This window comes from Dromiciops gliroides, chromosome 4, assembly GCF_019393635.1.
Source record: "Dromiciops gliroides isolate mDroGli1 chromosome 4, mDroGli1.pri, whole genome shotgun sequence".
In the NCBI taxonomy this organism is placed as follows: domain Eukaryota; kingdom Metazoa; phylum Chordata; class Mammalia; order Microbiotheria; family Microbiotheriidae; genus Dromiciops; species Dromiciops gliroides.
The window spans coordinates 157,472,286-157,484,539 of record NC_057864.1 but is presented as its reverse complement, the minus strand read 5'-3'; the positions used below and the strand labels follow the sequence as shown (position 1 = coordinate 157,484,539).

The window sequence follows — 12,254 nt, the reverse complement described above, 5'->3', positions numbered from 1 at the left end:
ACAGAGCTTGGGAGAGGTCCAGGGGTAGAAAGGAATGTGTCAGTTTAGAATCAGAGACCCCAGAGTCACAGTACTTACTGGGAAGGGAAGAGACTGAGAAGGAGCTACAGAAATACAGACACATGCTAGGGGTAGGAAAATGGGGAGACCTTGGTCACTCTTATGACAGGACAAAATGAGTGACTTCAAAACTGGGAACACCAAGGGTCCCCCCTCCCTCTCCAACTTAATCCCTTACCTTGTGATTAACCCTTTGAGCAAATGATGGAAAGCTGGGGACTTTCCAACAGAGGAACCTCCTCATACCCCCTCCTCCTCCCACACATAGACCAAGGGATGAGGGGTGGAAAGGGTAGGAGGAGGGGAATAAGCTGAGCCTCTTGAACTAATGAAGTCTTCGGTTGGAGGGTCAGGAATATTCTGTCTCAGCGGCCCCACCCCATTGGATAAAGAGAGGAATCGTGCCCCTCACAGTTAACCTCCAACCCTTGCCCTCCCACCTTGGGATTCCCATTATGTTTCATCACCTTCCCTTCTTTAGGTTTGACTTCAATCCCTTCTACTTCACTTAAGCCCATGTTCAGTGCCTGGAGCCAGTGTGGGTTTGGGGCCAGGGGAAGGCAGAGCCAGGAAGAAGGTGAAATAGCAGAGGGACAGAACAGAACCATGGGGTTGGAGAAGCTGCATCTCTCACCTTAGGGTTAAGGAGGATCCAGAGCCCACGCGGCTCTGAAGGTCTCCAGACACGAGGATACATGGTTTTCCTCCCTGGTTTTGAGTCTGTGTATCTCTGAAGGGAAATCTACCACAGGTCCCCGACATCCCTTTCCTCCCTCTCCCAAGTCCTGCTTTACCTCAGTCTCCTCAGGCCTCCGGGACAGAAACCTCAGCCTCTCTCCTGCCCCAGGCCCCATCCCAGCCAGAAGGGGAAACCCTGGGAAAACTTTTCCACCTGTGGGTAATCCAGCCAACAGAGAATCTGTCTTTGAGGGCCCAGGGGATGGCTGCTCTTGTAGGCTAGTGGGGAGGAAGGGCCCAGAGAATCGTGGCCACTGGTTTGGAAGGGGACTCGAGAAGGGAGGGGGCAAAGAGGCAAGAGGAGGGAGTTCATTTTGGGGATTCTGGAAATGGTAGCAGGGGTTCAACAGGCAACGAGCTTGGGGAGAGCCAAGACCTAGAGAGAGAGGGAAAAAAAGGGAGTCAGAAGGAGTGAGACCTTGGGATGGTAAAGAGATTCTTAACCTGGGGGCCACAGATGCATGGATGGATTTCAAGGAATCTTCCAACTTGGATGGGAAAGATATTTTGATAATTTTATTTCAACATAACTGATTTCCTTTGTATTATATTTTGTGCATTTAAAAATGTTATTTTGAGAAAGGGTCCATAGGCTTCCGAAAGGAAAGGAAAGGGGAAGGGGAAGGGGAAGGGGAAGGGGAAAGGGAAAGGGAAGGGGAAGGGGAAGGAAGAAGATGAAGAAAAAGTTTAAGAACCCCTGGTAGTGAAAAAGAGCACTGGATTTGAAACTAGAGTACCTGAGTTAGAATCTCTAATTACTAATTATTTGTTGTGTGACCTTGGGCAAGTCACCTAACCTCTCTGGGCCTCAGTTCCTCTCCTGTAAAACGAACCCAAAAAGAGATCCCTCCCATCTCTATTTTATAATCCTGTGAATATCTCTATTCTCAATTTCTTCTCCCTCCTAAGTCTTATCACTCCCTTTGTCTCTCCTGGTACCACCTTGCTTCCAATCTCCAGGTCATATTTGTGCCTAATGTGTAGATGAGGTTTCCAGTTCCAGCACTGTAATGAGCTCAGTCTGTGATTCCAGCAGGTCATTTTACAGACAGGGAAGAGACTTGCCCAAGATCATACCACCAGTTAGTAGAAGAGCTGGCACTAGAACCAATGCATTATGGATGTCCAGATCAGTGCATTTTCTATTAGAACCATAATGATGTCACAGTGTCCAGGGCTTTGCCCCGAGGTGCCAACATCTGAAGGAGATAGAGTATTTTCTCTTCTCAGCAATGCAGAAACTGCCATCTCCTATGTGATGTGGTGCTTCTGTAACCTTCAGTAAACATCTCCCCGCTATTCCCTCACCCAGGGCATCTCCCAGCAATACTGAACCCTCAGTTAGACCATCATCTTTGTAGCTGCCACCCCATCCCAACCTGTCTTTGCCCTAGATAAAATAATCCATAGTGATGACTCTGTTTCCTACTGTGTCACACTGTCTTTCACCCTAATTGCACATATCCTCCTATAGAAAGTGTTCTTGCACTGACTCCCTCCACCAATTCCATTCTCCTCAGCTCCTCCCCGTCGTGCCAGCCTTGAGAGCTAAAGCTCTCTTTGGCAGTAGAATCATGTGCCCTTATCTGTCCATCTCTATATATGCCCTTGGGTGAGGAGGATATCCTATCTCTTCCCTGACCCTGGGAGCTTCCTGAGGACAAGTTCTCTTCTGAGTTGTTCCCTGGCTATCAGCACAGGACTGAAGAGGACATCCCAATCTCAAACCTATTCCCCTAGGGTCTGTTTCCTAAAGCAGCTAGGTAGTTCAGCAGATCTCTGGATCTGGAGTTCAAGAAGACCTGAGTTCAAATATGGTCTCAGACACTAGGCAGATTTCTTAACCTCTTAGAGGCTGAGTTTCTTCATCTGTAAAATGAGGATAATAATAGCCCCTCTCTTCTAGCGCTGGAATGAGGATCAAATGAGATAATGTATATATGGAGCACTATGCAAACCTTAAAGCACCTAGTAAACGTTAGCTGTGATGATGATTAACAATGATGATAATGATATGGTGGTGGTGGTAGTGATGGTGGTGGTGATGATGTTATTCTCTACCAAGCCAACTTTCCCAGGAATCCCTATAATTTTTTCCCTATAGGTAAGTGTAGTATGGTAGAAGGAGCAGTCAGAACCCAACTGGATTCAAACTGTGCCTTTAAGGGGCAGCTAGGTGGCACAGTGGATAGAGCACCAGCCCTGGAGTCAGGAGAACCTGAGTTCAAATCTGACCTCAGACACTTAACACTTACTAGCTGTGTGACCCTGGGCAAGTCACTTAACCCCAATTGCCTCACCAAAAAAACCAAACCACAAACTGTGCCTTTAACATGTGCTAGCTGGGTGGCCTTAGACAGGTCATTTAACTTTTCTCAGCCTCCATTTCCTCATCTGTAAAATGGGGGCTAGTGATACTTGTACCTATCTTACATAGTTGCCTTGTACCTACCTCACATAGTTCTCTCACATAGGGAAAGCCCTTTCAAGCTTTGTAATAACCTGGATGATTTCCTCAGCCAGCCCCAAGGGAGTCTCCTTTCTCAGGAGAGGAGAATATAGGGGAGGTTGGTCCCAGACCAACTACAGTCCAGAATACCAGAGCTCCGGGATGTAGCTGCTTCTACATTCAGTGAATAGTATCCTCATTTTCCTTTGGTGGGGGTGGAGGGGGCTGAGAATGGATGGCAGCTCAAAAACAACAGCTGGAGTCAGTTGTGAAGGAGAATTTGGGGATTTTCTTTCCTCCTGAGGTGGTGCCATTGTTCAAGCGCCAGGCCTGGAGTCAGGAAGACCTAAGTTCAAATCTGACCTCAGACACTTAATAGCTGTGTGACTCCAGGCAAGTCACTTAACCCTGTTTGCCTCAGTTTCCTTATCTGTAAAATGAGTTGAAGAGGGAAATGGCAAACCACTCCATTGTCTTTGCCGAGAAACCGGAGAGTTGGACACCACTGAAGCGAGTAAATAACAACAACCCCAAACTTCTAGAAAATGGAGAAGTTAAGTTGGGGTAGGGCATTTCCAGGATTGGGGGGGGATGGGAGGAAGGGAGAGGGCAGGGCTGCCCAGGAGCTCTGTCTAGGTCTGCTTCTGGACTACATGTCCATGCAGGTCCTGAGACAGTCCCACACCCACTGTGCCAGCAGACTCACCTGGGCCCAGGTTCCAGGAGCCCGCTGGGGAGACTGGGAAGAGAGTTTTCTGCAACCCAGCACTGACAGGAAGGATTCCTATGTCCTGGAGCACAGCAGGAAGTAACTAAAGGTACCTTTTTGTATGGAAATTGACAGATTGATGGATATTTGGATACAGGGGAGGAACTGAAGCTACCTGGGCCTTCTAGAGGTCCTTGTAGACATTCCCACAGGGTAACAATCCAAGCCCCCACAAAAGCCCCAAACAAAACACCCTCTAGTCTGAGTTTCTCCTGTAGTTTAACATTCCCCTCTCTCCTTCCAGAGCCACTCACGATGGTCACTGCAGCTGCTTCCCTTCTTCTCCCCAGTGGGCTCCAGGGGGCTTGGTGAACTCCGCTGCCCAGCCAGCTGTTCCATTATTGCCCGATGGGTGAACAGAACAGTGTGGAGGAGCTAGAAAGGGAGAAGGTTAAGGCTGCAGAGGTAGCCTTCTAAGAATACCTGAAAGGAGTGGCCAAGAAGGGACTGGTTAAATGTGGAGAAAGAGGAAGAGTAGGAGGAGGAGGAGGAGAAGTGACTAGGATGACATTGGGGCAAGGAGCAGGACCTTGGAGGGACACTGGAAGAATCTTCATGCCTACCTCACTCTGCATACCGATGGGCACCAAGGCTGGACCGTACATGCCTGGGGCGCCCAGCAAAAGAGGGGGTGGGGGTAGGGGCCGCATGTCCCACAGCGGATAGTTGACCACAATGAGTTTGCTGAAGTTGAACTTATAAGTAAACCTCTTGCCTTTGGTCTTGTGCAGGATTCTTTTATTGTAGTAATACCTGGAGAAGACAAGGCTGAGGTTAGATCTACCACAAAAAGAGCCAAAGATGGACCATCTCTTTGGTACACCACCTATTTGCCCAAGTCTCAGACTACCTCATAGGCACTAACGGGGGACTTGAATCTACAGCCTCAAAGGGCACGACCCTGAAGGGGGAAGTTATCAGAACTCATAGCTCCAATAGGATCAGAAACTAGAACCTAGAACTCTTTGTTAACCTTGAATTCAAGGGCTCAGAGCGCTGTCTCCGTCTCTCCTTCCCATCCCTCCCTCACCTGAGGGCCCGGCTCAGCTTGTCATAGTTCATCTGTGGTTTGCACTTTCTTCGGCCCCAAAGGCGGGCCACTTCATCTGGGTCTTTGATGACAAACTCTCCATATTCTCCCTGCTGCCAGGCAATGACATGGCGGAACTCCTCTTTCTGAAGCAGCTCCAAGATGAAATGCCACAGTTGGATCTGCCGGGAGCCTGGGGATGACTCGGCCTTGTAGGCCCAGTCTGGGAAGGCCAGGCCTGGGGGGGTGGGGGGGCAGGAATGAGACAGTGAAAGGCTTTTTACCCAACCCTTTCTCACAAGTAGTTGTCCAATGATAGGACTAACCTCCCTATGAAGGTAGGGCAGAAATCTGGAAAAAAAGGATCTCCTGGTAACGGACTAATATTCAGAATAAGACACATTTTTTTTTGACATGGCCAATATGAGAACTTGATTTGCTTTCCTATGCATATCAGGAAATTGTTCAGTCAATTTAAGTTGTATCCAATACTTCACTCTTCATGACCCCCTTTAGAGTTTTCTTAGAAAAGATACTGGAATGGATGACCATTTCCTTCTCCAGCTCATTTTACAGATGAGGAAACTGAGGCAAATAGGGTTAAGTGACTTGTCTAGGGTCACACAGCTAATAAGTATCTGAGGCCAGATTTGAACCCAGGAAGATGAATCTTCTGGACTCCAAGCCTAGCACTCTATTCACTGTGCCAGGGGGGACATCTAGGTGGCACAGTGGATAAAGCACTGGCTCTGGATTCAGGAGGACCTAAGTTCAAATCTGGACTCTGACACTTACTAGCTGTGTGACCTTGGGCAAGTCAATTAACCCTCATTGTCCTGCCCCTCCTCAAAATGCTGTCTATTCACCGTGCCACCTAGCTGAGTTTAAAATCAGACTCAGACACCTATTATCTGTATGACCCTGGACAAGTCACTTGGCCTCTTAGTTTCCTCATCTATAAAATGAAGATAATAATAGTACCTACCTCCCTGGTTTTTGTGGGGATCAAATTAAATAATTGCAAAGCACTTTTAAAATCTCAAAATGTTATATAACTGCTAGCTATTATTGTTATTTGTTACAAGGATTTTCTTTTTCCCAGGGTGGGGGATGGTGGGAGGAAAAATATATATGCTTGATAATTTAAAAAATAATCATTTTAAAGTATTTAAAAATATTTTCAAAAAAGAAAAGGGAGATTCTGATTGGGATAAAGAAAGGGGTTCTTCTGGTCAGGGGGATGATATGTTGTGGAAGAGGGATAATGGGTTAAGAGGCTTCTTACCTGAGATCCAGTAGGAGCTGGGAGCTGGGGGGATGCCCTCAGTGAGACAGTGGCAGTGCATCGTCCACTCCTAAGGGAAAGAGCTCTGTCTGTCCAAGCCTTGGGAGGCAAGAAGGACTAATTGAGAAGGGGAAATAGAGAAAAAAGATAAAGGGAAACTCAGAGAAGGAGGGGGGACTATTGTGTAAGGAGTCAGAAATGGAGAAACACACAGACCAAAAAAGAAAAAAAAAAGGAAGGAAAGAAAGAAAAGGTTCAGAGGGAAAGAAATTAAAGGTAGATTAGATTAAGGGGAGAAAGGAAAGAAAGTGGAGGTATAATAGAGGAGGGTAACTATGACCCAGAGCCAGGAGGGTTCCCTCATTTCCCTGAAGGCTACACCTCAGATTGGGGCATCATAATAACCCAGGGCCTGGGCTGGGAGTTTAGCTGCTAAAATAGATGGAAGAAGGTAGGGAGGGGGAATAGTGAAAGGGTCTTCTTCTGTCCCACTTCCACCCCCCCCCAAATATCAAGGGATTTAGAAAAAGAGAGAGCCCTTCCCTTTCACTCAGGGCTTAAAGGGATTGAGGGTTTTCCTGACAGAAGACAAAAGAAGATGTAATTAATTTCATGTTCTCTTTTGAAAGTCAGTGCTGGGGGTTTGGGGGGGAGGGGAGAGTGGATAGTAAAGGAAGGGTGAGGTGCAGCATAAGTGTTTTTTCTTTCCCTACTATCCCAATGCGCAAGATATCACACACACACACACACACACACACACATGTGAGCTACAGGGGAGATTCCTGAGAACTTATAAACCTAGGAAGAGAAGAAATCATATGGAATTCACCCATGGCTGGCAGATAGGAGATCTGAAAATGTATGTTACAAATATTTGCCTTTTGGATGGAATTTACATGGAATAGGGATTGGGGAGGCAGGAAGGGAGGCACCAATCCAAAGCCAAGTAGACAAAAGGAAATAATAACAATTAGAAGACTGAGGTTAGATCTCAAGAAAGACTTTCCAGTGAGGAACAAGACAGATAGGAAGGAAGATGAAGGGACATTATGGAGTCTCTTTTCTTCTGGAATTTTCAATACAGTGGAGATTTTTGTCTGGTTTCTCAGTTTTGTGTAAAGGCAGGAGATCAGATCATCTCTTGCCTTATGTTTCTCTCTCTGATGAGGTTAACATAACATCCAATTAGAATCATAAGTGTTAGACTGAAAAGAACCTTAGAAAGCCCCTTGTACAACCCTCCCATTTTGTTATAGAAATCTTAGATGAAAAGATGGAAAAGGACTTGTCCAAGGTCACACAGGCAGTGAACAACAGAGTTGAGTCTCCTGATGCCCGGTCCAGTACTCTTTTCACTATACAGTACTGTCTTCCATGATGGGTACCAGATGGGGGGGACCTGATCGGCATGACTTAGTGTCTGGAGAGCTGGCCTTGCAGGAGGAGATCCAGGCTTGAAGTCCTGTCTCTCACATTTACTGTTTATGTGGCCATGAACATTTCAATTAATTGTTCAGTACAAAAGGCAGCTTTCTAACACTAGAAATTATTTGTGAGTTGTGCATCTGCACTGGTAGAAGGGAATTTCCATATCAGGAGTTCCCTAACACTGATAAAATCCTGTCTGCACTTGAAACAGAATGCATGCATATGTATATATGTGTATATATGTTTAAATTTATATATACTTGAGATGCATGAAAATGAGCTCATGTGTCTTAAAGTCACAGATTACATTGCCTATAAATGCGATTAAGGACCAAGATCACCTAATTCAACCTCTTCATTTAGGAAATTGAGGCCAAAAGGGGATATGACTTCCCTAGCAATTGAGTGGGATTCCCTGGCTCTCCCTTGATTCTAAAAGATCTAATGGCATTTTCCTGGCCCATAGGCATTCTAAGCTAAGAACCTAAATTTACAAAGGGAAAATGCAAATTTACCTCCTAGGGTGAAGCAAGTGCCTGCCCCTTATCTCTGCCAGCCACTAGGTACCCTAAGAGTCACAGAACTGATGGATCTTCTTCTAGAAGAGAACAATAGTGTGGTATAGTGGACACTGCCACCAAATAACTGTGCGACCTCAGGGAAAAGCCAGGTTCAAAGAGCAGCCAGTAAGCTAGTCTGCTAGAAAATGGAATTAATGAAAAGGAGTAAGATGTCTGAAAAGGCAGGTGGGAGAGAAATTGGGGAGCACTTTACATACTGTGCTCAGGAGTTTGGATTTTAACCTAGAGGCAATCAGGAGCCAGTGGTGATTTTTGAGTTGGAGACTGACATGGTTAGAACTGAGTTAGGTTTTTTGGGGGGGGGCGGGGGGTGGTTTGGAGGCAATCAAGGTTAAGTAAATGACTTGCCCGGGCTCATACAGCTAGTAAGCGTCTGAAGCCACATTTGAACTCAAGTCTTGACTCCGGGGCTGCTGTTCTATCCACCATGACACCAAGCCGCCCCAAAACTGAGGTTTTTTTGGTGGTTTTTTTGTTTGTTTGTTTGTTTTGCGGGGCAATAAGGGTTGTGACTTGCCCAAGGTCACACAGCTAGTAAGTGTCAAGTGTCTGAGGCCAGATTTGAACTTAGGTCGTCCTGAATCCAGGGCCGGTGCTTTATCCACTGAGCCACCTAGCTGCCCCCCCACCCCAACTGAGTTTTAAGAATATTAATTTGGCAGCTGAATGGAGGATAGGTTAGAGAGGCAGCAGGATCAGAAGCAGGGGGACCAACTGTAACGACAGAACAAGGACCAAATTGTTCCTTATGTCAAACCTTAGATAATAGTGGTGCACCTGGTCAACCGTAAGGATGATCTCAGAGCCCAACCTGATATTGTTGTCCTTTCTGTCTCCCCCACCCCCAACCTCCTCCAGAAGCTCTTTCCCATTGTGATGAGCTCAGCATCATTCCCCCCTCCAGCCATAGCAGCGGGCCAGCTCAGTGGCCTGAGCCACACAGAGAGTATGGAGAACCATAAATCATAAAGAATCATAACCTAATCGTGAATGATCGCGGGAGGAGGGGGCCAAATCTCTTTACTTAGTTTGCTATGTTTCTATAAGGGAAGCGGGGTCTGAACAACAAGTGAGGACTATTATGTCACTGTGTACATAGTAATGATATTCATGCTTTCTTCTGTCAATATTGGTTTCCACTATCGAAGTTATGATCATTAAATCATTCTCATAATAACAATGGAGATGAAGACAATGGTGATGATTCTAAAGATCAAGTCTTAGATGGGAACTTTGGAGCCAGAGAGAATATTCTGAGCAGAAACAATGAATCAGAACAATTCGCATTCCTACAAACCCTTTAAGGTTTATAATGCCCTGTCCCTACAGCAAATCTGTGAGTGAGGCAGTACGCATACTATTACTCTCATTTTACCCATGTGGAAATTGGTCGATCTTGGCCACCCAGTAAATGTCAGGATTAGAACCTGATTCTGAGCCCATAGCTCTTTTCATTAGACTACTTTGTGAGTCAGTTGATGAATCAATCAGGGTAGAGGGCAATTGGGAGGAAGTTTTAGAGGGGAGGGAGAAGCTGGGAGGTTGAGGCCTGGATGAGGAGAAATTCTGAAGAAATTCTTGACTCAAACTGTACCTTCCTTATAAGAGGAAGTAATTTAAGGAGACAGAGAAGTCAGAATAGACAGATGGATGGACAGATAGGAGCCCAGAGAGGATGGCAGATACACAACATCAGAGACAAATGGACAGAGAAGCAAAGAACACACCTTCTTGGTAGGGGGTGGGCTGCTGGGAGGTGGAAAGGGTAGGGGTTGGGGATGTGTGGGGGTGTTTAATAGCCAAAGTGGATCGACTGCACAAGCTGATCAAATAGAACAAAAATTGGTCATTATGGTGACAAAAAAAGTGTTTAATCCACCTGAAAAATGTAAATTTGTTGGCTGTGTATACACACACATATATACACACATACACAGAGATAGGGATTAGGGGATCAGAGCTAGATGAAAATCAAGACAGAGAAAGAGAAAGACAGGAAAACTGAGAGAGACAGAGACAGAGAGAGACAGGGAGGAGACACAGAGATGGAAAAACCAGATTAAGAAAGGAGCCAAGAAACTTTAGATAGAATACAGACCTTGGTGGAAGGAGAAACAGAGGAACAGGGCAGACACTACATTTAAACTAAAGAGAGAAACAGTCTAAGTAAGTTTTTTTGTTTTTTTGGTTTTTTTTCTACAGCTCAAATTGTATAATTGTAGAGAGGGACCCACAGGGTAGAGATGGAGGAAGAGAGACAAAGAGAGACAGAGAAAAATCCCCCAGAGGAAAAAGATGTAGGCCTCCTGGGGAAGATTTCATGCTTGTTAGCATTGAACAAATGAGCCTCCTTCCCCAGGCACCATCACCCCCCCCCTCCTTCTCCTGATCCATATCCCTCCCAACTACACACCTCCTCCCAATCCCCAATCTGATTAGAAGACTAGGGGCTGGGCCCCTTCACTCCTGTTTGATCTTCTGCCCTGAGTGGAGGCCCCTCCTGAGACTTCTCTTAATGCTATTAGCTAAAGCTGCTTAGGGGAGGAGAACCAGAGGGGCTGGTGAGGGGAGGGAGGAAAGGAAGGAGCAAGGGAGGGAGGGAGTTCGGGGGGCCCCCAAACCAGCTACCCTTTTTCCCTTTGGAGACTCAAGGGTAGGGACCAGAATCTCCTTTTCTTCCTCCTCTCTACCCCAAACTCCAGTGACTTGAAGGGGTGGGAGTGGGGGTGGAGGAGGGCTTAAATTCCAAGATGGTAAACCAGGGCAGGCTGGTTGGGAATCCTAACGCTGTGTTTGTCCCTACCCTGGCCCGATCCAAATCCAAGGAGGTTTTCATTCTGGGTTTGCCTGCTTGTCTTGCTTTCTGTTTTGCTTTGTATAAGTTTCGCCCAGTCTTTGTGTTTGTCTTGCTCCGTCTCTCTTCTCCCTTTCCCTTCTTCAAACAAAACAAAACAAAAACAACCCACCCTATCTTTTACTTCTATCCACTTCTGCCAAGTAGGAAGCACTTTCTTCTGTCTAACCAACATCCTTCCCACTGCAGTACCAGGCACTCTGCTTCTACTCTCCACCTACTTTTCCCCAGGATGAAGCTTAGTTCTCTCCAGAATACTTTCTCAGTCTGTAGGATGCTGTCTCCACTTAGCTGTCTCTTCTAAGTCCTGGATGTAACATCTCTCCTGTATCCCTGCCTTCCACCCCTGGCTGCTTCTCTTCAGCCTTGCCCCAGGTTGCCTGCTCCCTCCCACTTCTCCCAATCTTGCTGAAGTCTGGGGCCCATCCCTCCTTCTCCTATCCTACTCATCCCTCCTCCCTGCCCCTGCTGACTCCTCTGATTCTTGACTCTCCGGTCTCTGGGGGCCTTGGGATTTAAAAGGTTTGTGTAACTCTGTGAAGCAGAAATCCAAACCGAGACCCCTCCACCCCAGCTCACTCCCCCCAGCCCACACCAGGCTGGGGGGCTGAAGGTCACAGAGAAAGTCACTCACACTAGCCCAGAAAATCCCTTTCAATTTCCATGGCCTGGGGAGGGTGGGGGAGGGAGGTGATCCTAGAGAGAGAGCCAGAATAGCCATCCTCATGGGCTAAATAGACAACAAAGCTTTCCTCGGCTCTTTCTCCTTTCAGGTGCTCTGTTTTCCTTTCTTCAATCTGGATTTCTTTTAGCCATTTGCTCACTTCCTGCTTCATTGCATTTTGTTCTCTCTATTTCTCCCTCTCTCTGTGTCTCTCTGTATCCTCTCCCTCTCTCTCTCTCTCTCTCTCTCTCTCTCTCTCTCTCTCTCTCTCTCTCTCTCTCCCTCTCTCTCTCTCTCTCTCCCCTCTTTTCTCTTTCTTGTTCCTCTTTTTTCTTCTCTCTTCCCTCTCATCCTCATTCTTCTCCTTTCCCATTCTTCTTCCCCTTTCTCTCCCCT

The 12,254-nt window shown here is 46.6% G+C and overlaps 1 protein-coding gene across 1 annotated transcript; it reads right to left on the bottom strand.

Moving 5' to 3' along the window:
• Positions 1-350: 350 nt before the first annotated feature.
• On the bottom strand, positions 351-6,392 carry ETV3L (ETS variant transcription factor 3 like). The gene is made up of 5 exons (XM_043964345.1): positions 6,332-6,392; positions 5,047-5,284; positions 4,580-4,769; positions 4,271-4,391; positions 351-1,174 (listed from the first exon to the last, which is right to left on the bottom strand). The coding sequence occupies exons 1-5, from the start codon at positions 6,390-6,392 to the stop codon at positions 702-704; spliced, it is 1,083 nt and encodes a 360-aa protein (XP_043820280.1). The 3' UTR covers positions 351-701.
• Between the last annotated feature and the right edge of the window lie 5,862 nt (positions 6,393-12,254).

What these genes read in the sequence shown, in the direction of transcription:
- ETV3L (XM_043964345.1), bottom strand. Translation starts at nt 6,392, where the DNA reads ATGCACTGCCACTGTCTCACTGAGGGCATCCCCCCAGCTCCCAGCTCC. An exon ending in CCATCGGTATGCAGAGTGAG is followed by an intron (nt 4,392 to 4,579) that starts GTAGGCATGAAG and finishes CTCCCTTTCTAG; the next exon opens with CTCCTCCACACTGTTCTGTT. An exon ending in AAGCAGCTGCAGTGACCATC is followed by an intron (nt 1,175 to 4,270) that starts GTGAGTGGCTCT and finishes CTCTCTCTCTAG; the next exon opens with GTCTTGGCTCTCCCCAAGCT.